The following is a 15,070-nucleotide window of genomic DNA, read 5'->3' on the forward strand; positions in this document are numbered from 1 at the left end:
AGGAGTTAGAACAACTAGGCAGTTATTTGAGGAAAAAGAGAAAATTGGATCCATTCCTCACATCATAATCTAGAATAACCCTCAAATGGGTCAGAGATCTAAATGTGAAAAATTAAACCATACATGTACTAAAAGAAAAAAACAAGATTGACTTGCTTAAAGATAGATAACAAACACCCATGTTCACAGCAGCACTATTCACAACGGCCAAGAGATGGAGCAACCCACGTACCCATCACACTCAGTGTCCTTCTACGAAACCCTTCACCACGCCAATCCCCACAGTACTGTGGACCAGTGTTCTCATTTTCAACGTGAGGAGGGTCCGCTTCTTGTTTTGAACACTGAAGTTATACAAAACTCCACACAAAATGTTGACTAAAATAATATGACTTTTACCCCTAAAGATTAGCCCATATTTGATGAAAGGATTACTGAAGTCACTTGATTTAAAATCATGGTATAAATACCTTCTGAAGGTCACTGTACAGAATGAGCTGGCAGATTTTTCTACCTCCATCAAAATGTAAATTACTTTCGCAGTCTATACAGAAACTGATCAGTAAAAATGTACACCTGAAATTACACAATGTTGTACACCATTATGACCTCAATAAAATAATTGAAAAAAAGTTAATTATTCTTTACAGTGTGACATTTACCATCTGAACTTTTGCACCTTCCATGAACTTAAATGGAATAATCACTGAGGACATATTTTATCAAATCCAAGTGACTATACACAGAAACGCTGTGGTAAATGTGGCCATTATTTTGTGGGTCTTCCTTATCAGAAAATCATTAGCCTAATATTCAGTGTAAGACATTTATCAACAAAATTTTAATCAACAATACATCTTTGACAATACTCAGTCAATCTCCAGATTTGCTACCATCTGCCCATAGGAATTCTCCTTTACTAGCATGCTTGGGAGGATAACAGTCTCATTATTAAATGTTTGCACTGGCAAATGGAAAGAATACTTGATGGTGGGGAGTGGGGAGGAGAGTGCAGTGGAAGTGTCCCCCATTCAGCCCTTCCTCTCTGCGACAATTACTTACAGCCCAGAGCACTGCCCAGTCTCAGGACTCAGTCCCCAGGAAACGCCAGGGCAGACATGTCTCACCTCCAGGTCTTCCTCTGCCTGTCAGCACTTCCTAGGCAGCTCTCTGCCTCCAGAAGCCCTGCTGAAAAGATTTCCACAGACCTCACAGCGCTCACCTCCAGGAGACAATTCCTTCCTGACCATCCCAGAGGCCAGGCCCACCACCTCCCACGGGTCTGCACTCTTCTCTCGTAAGGAAACTTCAACAGCAGAACTCTGCCATTAGTGTTTTGCACACTGAACTCTAGTGCAAAAGGATACAATTCCTCCCACTATCTTTCTCCAGGTGCAGACTCTGTACATTTAAGGCCCTACTTAGTGACTGGGAACTCATAAAACCATGACAACCTCATGCTTAGTAACCCCACCTGGAATTAAAGTAGACTTCTGGTCTGCAGGGAACACACGCTGAACTCAAACATGCTCGTCGTTAGGACAGCACATGATTCTGGTGGAGGGAAAGCTGAAAATGGGGGATATAACCTTCCATTCTCCAAAGCTAAGAGTGGTTATCTTTCCCAAGAACTATTGTCTGCATCAAGAATAGAAGAGTTTACTAATAGTTTCCTAGGTGTCACCTTTAACTTGTCCCTCTACTGCTGAGTCACCCAGCTGTACCAGGGCAGGTAGCCAGAAACTAACTGAGCCATCAGACTGTTGCCTCACCACTGCACCCACAGCTTTAATGGAGACTGGCTCCCACCCAGGCCCCTCCTGCCCATTTCCCCATCTCACTCTGATTTCCCATTATTTGTATCCACCCTCATTATTCTGAGAGATCAATGCCTTAGGAAGTTAAATTAATGCAGGAGTTCAGAAACCCATGTGGACATCTCCCACACATGCACACGCCAAAGCAAATTTGTGTATTATTCACTCCTGCATCAAACAGACCTTTACGGGTATTTTGTATATGTCCAACTCAGGATGGAAAAGAAAGATACCAGAGTATCCTGCCCAATCAGTTCAAAATATTCAGATCTTAGAGACCAGCCTCATCCTGGAAGGGAGCAGGACACAGGGGTGTAAGACAGCCAGGAACAAAGAAGCAGCCAGCATAGGCACGAGAAAGCGTTTTCCAGGTCTTCCGGACAGTCCACCTTGAAGACAGATCCTTTCCCCATAAGATGTATCTGAAGCCTGCTTGATATAGACCAGAGTTGAGCTCCTCATGACAACAGGGAGAACTAAGGAGGGACCCAGGCCATGCCACAAGGCCACCATGCTGCACAAAGAAGCCAGAAGCCCCATCTCAGTGTGTAGCAGTCCTGACAGAGGGCTCCGTTCCCCACCACATCCACCTCCACAGATTACCCCAGGTTCTAAACACTCTGCCTTCTGGCCACAAGACCTGTCCTCTGGTTTCCAGAATTCTCCTCAGAGCCCAAGGCCAGGACCTCCTAGACCCAGCCTCAAGGTGAGCTTTCTCATACCTCACGCCAAACTAATCTGTCAGGTAGTGAAGGAGACCAGACAAGTGGAGGAAGATGCCCACCTGCACCCTAATGAGTAGCTCCACTGAGGATCAGGACTAGGGGCAAGGTTTCTGGAGGCAATGACACTTATATTCCTCCTTCTCAGGACAGTGAGTTGTGTAGAAAGGGCAGAGGAGCAGAGCCCAGATGGAGACAGTCACTCTTCATTGGGGCTGTTCTTTCCTTAGAAACAAGAACAGAAGCCCTCACTAGGCTTCAAGCACTGCTCAGTTGTCCCTGATGACATCAATGCCCCATTCAGATGAAGAAATTTTCTTCTCATCTCTCTCTTTATCTTCAAAAATATCCAAAAGTATGGAGAGCCAGGCCTCTCTATCCCACCTGAACACATTCAGGAGAAGTTAGAAGGAACCTGGACTTCCTCATGGTGGTCAGAGCAGAAGGATGAATTCAGGTAGGCTTGTGGGCCATTGCTTGCCCCCTCCCAACCTCTTCGTCTGTCCCTTCCACTTTTCTCCAAATCTCTGCTTGCCTAGACTTGGTCTACTGCCTAATAAGGTCCAATTGATAAATAAGGGGTAGGGGCTGGCCCTGTGGCCGAGTGGTTAAGTTCAAGCGCTCCGCTGCAGGCGGCCCAGTGTTTCGTTGGTTCGAATCCTGGGCGCAGACATGGTACTGCTCATCAAACCACGCTGAGGCAGCGTCCCACATGCCACAACTAGAAGGACCCACAACAAAGAATATACAACTATGTGCCAGGGGGCTTTGGGGAGAAAAAGGAAAGAAATAAAATCTTTAAAAAAAATGGTTGTGTTTCTATACACTAACAATGAAGTAGCAGAAAGAGAAATTAGGGATAAATAAGGGGTAATGTTTAAGATGTGGCTATGCTCAAGGCTCTTGCTTTTACATAAAAATTTCTTGCAAATTATGGAGATACAAAGTAGAATGGTGATTTCCTGGGATTAAGGAAAGAGGAGACGAGGGAATTACTGTTTCATAGGTTCAGAGTTTCAATTTGGGAAGAAAAAAAAGTCCTGGAGATGGATAGTAGTGATGGTTGCACAATAATGTAAATATACTTAATGTCACTGAACTGTACTCTTAAAAGTGGTTAATAGCTAAATTTTACGTTATGTATATTTCACCACCATTTTAAAATTAATTTTTAAAAAGAATCTCTCGTAATACAAAAAAAACTTAAGCTCTCATGGTAGAAGATGCTATTTGGAGAAAGTGGGCAGCGATCCCCTCTGCACATGCATGGCATTGTTAGAGCTACATTTTCCTCTGGGTTCTAGGTCAAGCAGAAGAGGCATCATGTCTGGTTGATGTCACAGACCCAGAAGTGGCTCCATCCCAGTAACTCTCCCCTGTTAACATGACATAGAAGAAGCAGCAGTTGTGGGAAGAATGAGCCAGAAGTGCTCTCTGAAGAGAGGGCTGGGCTGCAAAAGAGACGAGATCCAGGATAGAAGGCAAGGCGGAAAGGAGGAAATCTTGCCCATTCTTCTATGATACTTTATCTTACTCGGAGGTCACTGAGCTTCTTGGGTGTGTACATTAATAGTCTTTGTTTGCTTGGGCATTTTGTCACCAAAATTGAGAAATTTTCAACCATTATTTATTCAAATATTTTTCTGCTCCTTTCTCTCTCTCTCCTCTCCATCCGGGACTCCCATTACACATATAGTGTATGCAGTTCCCCACACAGCTCTGACACTCTGTTCATTTCCCTACTTCATTTTCTTTTTCTATTCACTGAAAAGTTCTAAAGCAATTGCAAGCTTATTAACAATAACCTTACGAGAGTGGCCAGGCCTCTCTCCAGTCACAATGGCTAAGCCCGGGCACAGGTGCCTTCTGCCCTTGGTCAGAGCAGCAGAGTCATGATCAGCTGGGTGTGGGTCAGATGAGACAGGGGGCAGAGAGGGGCAGAAGCAGAGCAGAAAGAGGCAACTGCCTGCTGATATGATCTGGATCCATGGGTAACCCTGATAGAACAGGAGAATGAGTCATTGGTTGGGTGGATGTGTAACCATACATAGTGTGCCAATAGCTCAGAGGAAAGTTACTATCAGAATAAAGTGATAACACAGCCAAATGTACAAGAAACAAGCGATGGAAATTGTGAAAACTCTCATGAGTCTATGTGACAAGATGCACTCAAATGATAAAAACCTGCTTTGGCCAAAATTACATTCTATCGTGTTCGATTTTCTATGCTTCCAAAACTTCATACACATTAATAGGTACTTCATGACCCAACTTGTTAACACACATTTAATTAATAAATCACTACACCATTGCTGAACGTACCGTGGTTTCCAAAATGAGTGTTGGGAGGAGGTGTAAGTCATCAAAGGTAGGAGAACAGTGATAACCCCTGAAAGCAACAGTCACATCTGGGATAGACAATGAAAATGAGAAGATACCTGACATGTTCCACCTTCTGAGTGATGACTGATCCAACAGATGCAAAAGTAGCATAAGCATTATGCCCAGTTTGAGATAAAACTTCAGAAGTCTTCTGATATATATATTAAATTATTTAAGAACAAAGAAAAATAAACTGTCAAGCCTATTGCTTGTATTCTTAGTAGCATCATGCCATGGAACTTTCCCATTCAAGAGCTGACAACCCTCAAGCACCTGTGTGCTGACAACTCTGAGAGCAGCCATGCCAGGTTCTTCACCAGGGACAGGAAGCCTTGGGGGCAGAACTTTTGCCTATATCATGGTCTTCACTGGGGCACCAGGTTACTTGGGCCAGACAGGACAGTAGTGACCACAGAAACTCTGAGTGGCAAAGCTATTTTTCTCTTCTTTCAGTCTCTATCTGCATGTCCCCAACTCCTTTAATACTGGGGTCTTTTAAACCTTTGAAATATCAAGAAGTTGAGAACAACATTAGCTTTATCAGGACAACCTGGGACCACACAGGGAACTCAAGTGAATTTCTCTGTCAAACCCCTCCTCTCAAACTCTCCTGTTCTGTCATTACCTTCTGTTCCTAGTACTCTTGTCAATGCCCCATCTGCACTTCATCCCCAATCTCTGCTCCTCACCCTCATCCCCAACAGTTTGCAGTTGCCTGAAACTACCAAGCAGTTGATGGATGACTAGGCTCTTGGCTGGTGTGTTTTACAAGAGACCAGAGCTTGGTACTTTGGCATTTAGACCAAAAATAAAACAAAAAAAAAAACAAAAAGAACCTCTTGGGCTATCAAAAAATGGAAGCTCAACAAAGAGTAGGATTTCACAGATGCATGCTATTTTAGGAAGTAGACAGTGACCTAGTCACAAATTCAAGGCCTGGTGGGGTAACATTCATGTTTTTGGAGGATCTCACTTAAGGAAAGGAACATCATTGCTGGCTAATGCCGAAGGCCCCCAAAGCTCCATCTGCATTCAAAGTGTCCAGTACTTTCTCCTGGTGAATGTGGTCAGGCTATCAATGGCCTAAGAAAGTGGTTCTTGCAAAACCCTCACCACACAACTCCTTTTCTGTCAGGGGAAGAGAGATATGATGAAAGCTCTAATCTTGAGAATCAATAGAACTGGGAGGAAATTGGTGGTCACTAAACCGGCCCCTTCTTCCTTCACCTCTAGGATTGAAAAGCCTGGAAAGAGAAGGCACACACCACTTCAGACATGATCAGCCTTTCGGAGAAGATGCTGCTGCTTCTGTTCTTCTTGGCCAATCTCCTACCCTCCAGGCCTGAAGGAGGTAAGTGCCCCTGGAGATCCTCAGAATCCTGGCTTATTCCAACACTGACACTTCCACAGTGTCCCAGTGAGGCTGGCATTATGATCCTGCCTTGCCTCAGCCCTTCCCCAGAAACTTGCTGATCCCCATATCTGTCACTGGGTATGCAATGCAGAGAAATTACAGAAAAGAAAACTACTCCCAAGGACATCTGGAGTGTCCTCTCCCTTCCAAGGGTCACGTCCTTGCTGCATAGAAAATGATTTAGTTTTAGGATAGTACATGATTCTGGTGGAAGGGAAAGCTGAAATAAGCACTACAAGCCCCATTCTCCAAAGCTACATGTGATTATCTACCCAAGGAGCTATTGTCAGGATCAAGAATAGACAAGCCAGCTACTACTCAGTTTCCTAGGTGTCACTTTCACCTTGTCCCCCTTCTAATGAGCCACTCAACTCTACCGAGACAGATATCCAAAACCTAGAGGAGCCATCACAGTGCCCCACCACTCCTCCCACCACCCTAGTGGAGACTGGCTCCCAGCCAGGCCCCTCCAGCCCATTTCCCCATCTCACTCTGATGTCTCATCCTTTGTATTCTGCCCTCTGTGAGCCTAAGAAAGATAAATGGTGCTGGACTTCAGGTTGCATTTAACTGCTCCTCTCCAGCTGCTGACCAAAGCAGACTTGAGGACTGTTCATTCATACAGCCAACAAGTGTCTCTGAGGTATGTACTATGCGCCTGACCCAGGATGGGGGAGAAAGAAGCCAGAGTATTCTGCTCCATGAGCTCAAAATGTTCAAGTGAGACTAGACCCATTCTGGAAGTAAGCAGGAGACATGGGTCTGAGAAGCTCAGGAACAAAGAAGCAATCAAGTAGGTCAGAGAAAGTAATTTCCAGGTCTTCTAGGACAGTCCCCTTAACAGGTATATGAAGTGTGTTGTCTCCAGAACAAGGGCTGAGCGCCTCCTCTCTACAGGAGGAAACTGAGAACTAAGCCAGGAAACAAGTCATGCTACAAGCCCGCCAGCTGCCCTCTGAAGCCTGCAGCCACCTCTCATTGTGTTGGGTCCCTGAGGACACTACAACCACCCCAGCCTCTGAACATCCTATGGGTTTAGGCCACCAGGCAGTGCCAGTCCTCTGTTGTCCATGAACACAGAGATCCAGGGCAATTTTCTCTTTCAGGGAAGATCATATGGGGCAGAGAGGCCAGACCACACTCCCGGCCCTACATGGCATCTGTACTTTCCTACAAAGGCAAAGAAGTCTGCATCAGATGTGGTGGGTTCCTGGTGCGAGACAACTTTGTGCTGACAGCAGCTCACTGCAATGAAAGGTGAGGAGAACAAATGAGTCTTTGTCTTCCTGGGACCCCTGGTATGGTCCCTTGGCCTGTAACTCAGGAAGGTCCCTGAGGACACAGAGCCAATGACTAATCAGAGGAGCAATCTGATCTGCTCAGACCAGGACACAGTGAGTGTGGGATTCAGGGGTGGAGTGTGTGGACCGAGGCCTGGGTGACAGACATGCTGCTGAAGAACCAGGCTGGGTCACTGCTGCACAGCAAAGAAAGTCAACACTCCACTTTTCCCTTCCTCCCTATCTGACTCAGCTGCAGGTGTGCCTTAGGCTGGAACTTCAACCTGCCTTTCAGAGACTGACCTGGAGCTCCTGTGGCTGACCCAATCTACCTTTTCTTTACAGAAAAATAAGTGTCATCCTCGGGGCTCACAATATCAGACAAGTGGAAAAGAGCCAGCAGGTCATTCCTGTGCTCAAAGCCTTCCCTCACAAGGGTTATAATGATTATTCAAAGGTCAACGACATCATGCTACTGAAGGTACCAGCTTGCTGACTTTCAGGTGCACTCACACAGGTCATGAGGGAGCAGACAGCTCATTCAGGGTCTCAGTCCCATCCTCTCCTCCAACCTGTCTGCTCTACTGGGTCAGTGCAATAGACGGGGGCTGGGGAGACTCCAGGCAGGGGGTACAGGCAACTTCACCCCTGAGTCTGAGCCCACTGGGAGGGCGGGACCTGAACTGCCATCTCTCACCTTTCTCACCAGCTGCAAAACAAGGCTCAACTCAACTGGGCTGTGAAGACCATCGCCCTGCCGCACAGCCGGGACTGGGTGAAGCCGGGGATGGTGTGCAGTGTGGCAGGCTGGGGACAACTGGCAAATGGTGAAAAGGCAAACACACTCCAGGAGGTGGATCTAGAAGTGCAGAATGAGCAGAAGTGCAAGGACCTCTTCAAAAACTACCACAACTCCATTCAGCTGTGTGTGGGGAACCCTAAGTACAAGAAGGCCACCTCAAGCGTAAGGAGACAAGGATCTTCCCAGCCTTGCCCCAGGGACACAGTGATGCTGGGGTGACACAGCCATGCCTTCTCCCACCCAAAACCAATAGCTGGCCTGGGTCAACTCATGGGTGGAGGCATGCTGTTCCCAGCATTTGGAGCCCTGGCGTCTCTCTCCAGCCAATCTCTTGGACTTTGTCAATGGGACAAGAGGAGGGCCTGGGACTGGGTTGAGCTGGAGAGAAGACACAGCAAGGACACAGGTTCATGGTGCAGGTAGATCACAGAGGATCTACCAACCCCCCTGACACTCAGAGCCAAGGTGAATGCTGACCACTCAGCCACTATCCCTCTGAACAACTGGGCCCTAGGGGAGCAGTAGTGCACCAGGGAGAAAACGATGCTGAGAAGGATGGGACCAGAGGTGTTTGACTGAGACTTCTTTCTTCTCTGTCCACAGGGGGACTCCAGGGGCCCCTTCGTTTGTAATAATGTGGCCCAGGGCATTGTCTCCTATGCACACCCCAGTGGGGAGCCCCCACGTGTCTTCACCTGGATCTCAAGCTTTCTGCCCTGGATAAAAAGCACAATACTTCATGCAGCAGCGACCAGACTCAGGTCACCCAGGATTGATCCATACAACTTCTCTGGGGCAGAGGCCAGAACTGCCTGGGAAGAGCCAGGTGGAGGGGAGGCTGCCAGGGACTTAATAAACTTCCATCTCTAGAGTGGAAATCATTGATTCCTCCTTTATTCACCAAAATGTCCTAGAGCCTGGAGTTTACTGAGTAAATTTTGCTTCTATTTTTCAACAATCTCAAATCTTCTAAGAATGGACTCAAAAGGTAAATTCATTTTTAAAACATCCACCTTAGCATAGGCTAGACTGGAAAGAAAAAGTGGTCTGCTGAATGTTTGCCATTGATGACTGTGCTTTGACTATGGGAAAATGTGTGTTGGGTAGAAAAGTAATACATGGTCATCATAGAAAGATAGTTAAATGCAGAACATATCAATAAGAACATTAAAATTACTGAGACTCCCACCACCCAGAAACCATCATCATTAATGCTTAAGCATGTCACCTTCTCCTCTTTTTCTATGTCTTCATAAGATGTTGTTGCTTAACAGAATTGGGACTGGGCTGTTTAAAGCTCATAATGCCTTCCTTTCCATTACTCTTTCATCTATCGTCACACTGGTGAGAGCATTGGGATAATCTGTTCGCAAATGCCCTTAATTGTTAGGCCCAGGGACATCAATGCTGTGGTTCACTGGTCACTGGACAGAGAATACTTGGTGGGTAGTAATTATTAGGATGATCAGGATCCATTTCTCTATCACCTGGCAACAGTGGCCCACATTCCTAGAGGAGAAACACCTGCCAATAAACAGGCACTATGATTTGGGTGGAATGGTCCCCACCTCAGGTCCAGGCGTGCTAAATGATCCAAGTATAAATCAATCAGACCACTCAATTCAAATGAATCCAATAATAGTTTATTTTGGTCCAACAAATACCAAGTGAGGACTTGGTCAAAATGGTGGGATAAGAGGAGCCAGCCCCGTGGAGCAGCAGTTAAATTCGGATGTTCTGCTCTGGCGGCCCGGGGTTCACTTGTTTGGATCCCAGGTGCAAACCTACATACCACTTATCAAGCCATGCTGTAGAGGAAGATGGGCATGGATGTTAGCTCAGGGCCAGTCTTCCTCAACGAAAAGAGGAGCATTAGCAGCAGATCCTAGCTCAGGGCTAATCTTCCTCAAAAAAAAAAAAAATGGTAGGATAAGAGAAGCTCTCTTTATCACAGAATACTTACATTTAAGATGTTTCCCAATATTTCAAAAATACAAGGGTGGGCTGATGGTCAGATAGGAAGTGGGGTTACCATTTAGGGTGTCTAAGTGTGTCCAGCTCTGCATGCTCCTAAGGCAGGTCCAGCCTTATCTCACACCAACAAGCAGACCCCCACCACAGCCCTTACCAGCCTGTATTCTAACCACAGATTCTCAGTCTACTCCAGCCAACTGCCATCTTCTCAAGGACAGGAGCCATCTTTCTCATTGGCCCTAACTTGCTAAATAAATGTTCATGACTTCATCAGGATGTAAAAAGGGCCAAGAGCTGAGAAATGGAGACATTGTAGATTCAGTCACCGAGGGGCTTCTGAGGTCCAGCTCCTCTGCTGGCTGCAGCAGAGGCTTGGCTTTCCTGTTCTTTCTTCTTGCTTTCACCTGTGACTCAGCACTGGGAGTGCAAGTGTGGTGACAGTGCTACTGTCACCTATCCCAAGCCACAGAACTTTGACAAACTATCTTGCAGACGACACAAGAAAACCAGGAGCACAGGTCTCAGAGGTCTGTGAGGCCCTGAGCCACACCCCTGCCTTCTCCTCAGGGGCCGTGTCTGAAAGGAAGAAACACTATCAGCTCTGACCTAGGCAGACCTCCAGGGAAGATGCAGCGACTCCTGCTCTAGTTGGCCTTTCTTCTGCCCCCCAAGCCTGGGACAGGTGAGTGACCATCCCCATTCCAGAGTCACCAGCCCATCTCACAAAACCCTCTGGACTCCTGACCCTTCTGCCTAGCACAGAGAGGGATATTCCTCAATTTGAGCCCAAGAACTTTCTAGACCCCAGCTCCCATCCCAAATCTACACTAAGAAGTCCAATGCTGCATAGACACTCAACAAGGATGGCAGGAATGAATGGTGTTCACTAAAAGATTTAGTCTGTGAGCCTCTCTCTTATCACCTGGGATGTGGCTGTTCACAGGAAGGGATTTGGCAGAGGATATGAAGCTACAAAGACAAGTAATTAAAATCCCTCAGGAAAGGACAGATCAGATAAACCGACTGCAGTAGTGGGACCTGTCCATGTCCAGCTTAAGAATCAGTTTCACTTCTCAGAACCCTCACCACCTCACCCCTGCCCAGGAGAGGACCCCAGGGATCTCAGAAGGGGCTGGATGACTACATGCAGGGCTCCCCTGTTGCCATGGCTCTGCCAGAGGCCCAGAGACCCCGTTTTCAGCCTCATCTCCCCCTGCCTTCCCAGGCTTTCTGCTGCTCCCCACAGTGCCCTCCCCACATGACAATGGCCTTCAATCCCACCATCACGATCCCCAACAAACCTCAGCCTAAAGTTAAGTGAAGGCCAGTCATTCACGCAGCCCGAAAATGTTTACTGAGATCCTAGGAGGGCTTAGACCCTCGGACATGAAGATTTTAGAAAATCCCGCACCATAAACTCATGGACAGATTATTAGATACAGGCACCAGCTGGGACATTAGCAGAGGCTCAGAGGGGTAGGGAGATTCACTGAGAGAGAAGGCGTCAGGGGAGCCCTGTCCACAGTCCCCTGAGGCTCCACCATCCTAAAGATAGCTCTTATCTCCTCCATGCAAGGTCTGAAGTAGGACAGGGACAACGAGCACTGTCCCCCCTTGTCTCACAGGGCATTCGGAGGCCTCACATTCAGAAAAGGTTATTCTGCTGCAAGGAGAACCTCGGAGGACTGTCCCCCGGTGTCAGCAGGGCACTGTAGGCCCCATCTTCCAAAGCCTTCCCTCCTGACCACAGCCACTCCCAGAAAGCCCATCTTCCAGTCTTTTCTTTCAGGAATCATCATTGGAGGACATGAGGCCAGGCCCCTATCACACCCCTGCATGGCATTGATAAGGTTTCTTGTTGAGGAGATGCTGAACAGGTGTAGCAGTGTCCTCATGGGAAAGGATATTGTTCTCACAGCTGCTCACTGCTGGGGAAGGTGAGGGGGCCACAGACAACAGATACCTCCTGAAACCCCTACAGGGTCCTCTGCCCAGGGCCTGCAGCCCAGGGGAGCTACCCCAGCTCCTGGTAACTCAAGGACACTAGAGGTCATGAGAGGAGCCAACTGAGAGCATGACTGGGTGATGGAAAGTGAGAAATAGGACAGGTAAGTTTTGGGGTCAGAGGGTCAGAGGTGAGAACAAGTGGCCCAGTTGAGCAGAGAGACCACACTGGCCAAATAAAGCAGCTGTGGAGAATGAAAGTATGCATTAGGGTCAAAATGCAAACTCAGAGTACTTTCACAATATTGCCTGAGGGCAAGAGAAAGCTTCCAGAAGCCCTCCTCTCAGTGTCATTGAGAAGCACAGGGCATAGAGTCACTCAGCGCCCAGCCCTCCTGTCACTTTGATTTCCCCTAGCTGCAGCCCTGCCCTGCCCCGGCTGTCACCCACACTTCATGGCTCCAGGGCTGGATCTCCTGTGACTCCCCGCACCCTACATCCCCACTCCACTTCCTGTGCAGCTCACTCAATGTGACCCTAGAGGTCCACAACATTAAGGAGCAGGAGAGGACCCAGCAGGTCATCCCTGTAAGAAGCCATCCCCCACCCACACTATAATCCTAAGAAGATCTCCAACAACATCATCTTACTAAAGGTAAGGGAACCTCCCTACTGCTCTTGCTCTCCTGGGTCCAGATTGCTTCCCCTCCCACTGCTACCTGTCCCTCCCCTTCTTCCCATCCCGGCCACCTGACTAGTCCCAGTGGCTCATGGGAGAGGGAAGTCAGTGTGGCTTCATCGTGGATCCAGGCCTAGGAGGCCGCGGCTGAGCTGGACTTTCTTGCCTCTTCCCATCAGCTGGAGAGAAAGGCCAAGAAGACTGCAGCTGTGAGGCCCCTCAGCATTCCCAGGGGCCAGGCCCAGGTGAGGCCCAGACAGGTGTGTAGTGTGTCCAGCTGGGGGAAAGTCCTAATAGCACTTTAGCAATCACTCTGCAGGAGGTGGAGCTGACGATTCAGAAGGATCAGGAGTGTGAATCCTTCTTCCACAGCTATTACAGCGGGGCCGCCCAGATTTGTGTAGGGGATCTGAAGAAGATGAAGAACAGCTTCAAGGTAAGGTCTCCAGCATGCACCTGGACAGGCCCTGGGAGAGAGGAAACTGGGAGCTCTGGGGGATTGGAGTGGCCATATCTTCATGCCTCAGCCTGAGAGCTTGGGAAGCCTGGTTCCCCGAATCCAGTCTTTAGTTTTTACCCCTAGCGGATCAGGGCTGCAGGCTAAGGAACAGTCATCCCACAGCAGAGTTCTCAACAGAATTTCCCTGAGGATTGGAGAGAATTTCCCTGAGGATTGGCCTCGGTGGAGCTGCAAAGAATAGTCAGAGCCAGGCTGGAGCCCTGGGAAAAAGGAGGTGACAAAGACTGCTCTGGCCCTGCTCTCCCAGGCAACCCGTAATAGAGACCACCGAGCCCTGGGGTCGTGGGAAGGGCAGGACCCCGAGGAGGCCAGCTCTGTCCTTCCTCTCTGCCCTCAGGGGGACTCCAGGAGCCCCTTCGTCTGTGAAAACATGGCTCAGGGTATTTCCTCCTATGGACAAAACAGCGGGACCCCTCCTGCAGTCTTCATGAAGGTCTCACACTTCCTGTCCTGGATCAGGAGAACAATGAAGCACTTCCTCCTTTCTCCTCCAGCCCTCCTTCCCCCTAAACCCCATGCTGTATAGTTTCTCAGTCATACCCTTTGGTGCTTGGCCCTCTGCAAGGGCTGAGTCTGAAGGCTGCCCATTATAAAAGGACAAACTTCTTCCCCAAAATGTGTTCCTCCCTGGGCCTTAGAAAATTCTTACCTTCTCTAACCCAACCACCATCACCAACCCCCCAAGAATTCGGCAGAGAGAGGCTTAGGTTAGTGGAAGGGGACTAACTTCAGAGACCTAGAAGGCCAGGAGCCAGGGCTTGGGCACTGAGTTTCTCATATCCAGGGCCTCTCTCTCCAGTGAGGCAGCTTCTCCCACAGCCAGGACCATCTGCAGCTTCAGAGGCTCAGATGATCCCATGATGGTCCCCAGACTCACTCTGGTCCCATTGCCTGCCCTGCCCTGGGTCCAGCACTGAGCTCAGTCAACCTTCCTCCCTGGCTGACTATCCCACTTTCACCCTTGTTTTCCTTCTGCCTGCCCTGGCCACCAGCTTCTTTCCCTTCCAGCCCACCCTGTTTTGAGCCAGCTTCTCTCTCATCTCCCTAACAGAGTTCCAAAAGCCCCATGTGAATTCCCCTCCTATGGCTTGTCCCTGTCATGCCTGAGCTGCCAGCCCACCTGATGCCTATCAGAGGAGCCAGTCCCCACTTCCCACCTGAGCAGAAACAGTTTGGGTCCTCCAGCCAGCCCAGCATCCCCCGGGGCCTCAGCCATTATGTCCTGTGGAGTCACTCTGCAGCCTCAGCCCCTTTCAGCCTGGCCTGACGCCCCCTGCTGGCAACCTGGATTGTGGCAGCTTTGTGAGCCTGAGAGCTCCAGGGCTGCTGGGCTGGAAAGTACCACCTGGCCATCCATCAATACATCAACTGTTGATCTCTCTCTTTGTGCCAGGCACATAACAGGCTCTATTCGTGATACCGGGAAACTTATAATGAGGGGAAATTTCCTCTAAATTCTCCCGGTTCCTCCCCTTCCCCCAGGCAGGTCAGTTTGGCAGATGGATCTGTATTTGGAATCCACAAGAAATCTTGCCT

At 48.5% G+C, this 15,070-nt stretch overlaps 1 protein-coding gene and 1 pseudogene across 1 annotated transcript; both read left to right on the forward strand.

Moving 5' to 3' along the window:
- Positions 1 to 6,189: 6,189 nt before the first annotated feature.
- LOC124235621 (mast cell protease 8-like) lies at positions 6,190 to 9,380 on the forward strand. The gene is made up of 5 exons (XM_046653871.1): positions 6,190 to 6,272; positions 7,442 to 7,592; positions 7,961 to 8,096; positions 8,325 to 8,579; positions 9,021 to 9,380. Exons 1-5 carry the CDS (start codon positions 6,197 to 6,199, stop codon positions 9,285 to 9,287), a joined length of 885 nt encoding a protein of 294 aa, XP_046509827.1. The 5' UTR covers positions 6,190 to 6,196; the 3' UTR covers positions 9,288 to 9,380.
- Positions 9,381 to 11,018: 1,638 nt separating this feature from the next.
- LOC124236009 (granzyme H-like) lies at positions 11,019 to 14,860 on the forward strand (annotated as a pseudogene).
- Positions 14,861 to 15,070: the final 210 nt, after the last annotated feature.

This window comes from Equus quagga, chromosome 2 (genome assembly GCF_021613505.1).
Source record: "Equus quagga isolate Etosha38 chromosome 2, UCLA_HA_Equagga_1.0, whole genome shotgun sequence".
Lineage (NCBI taxonomy): Eukaryota > Metazoa > Chordata > Mammalia > Perissodactyla > Equidae > Equus > Equus quagga.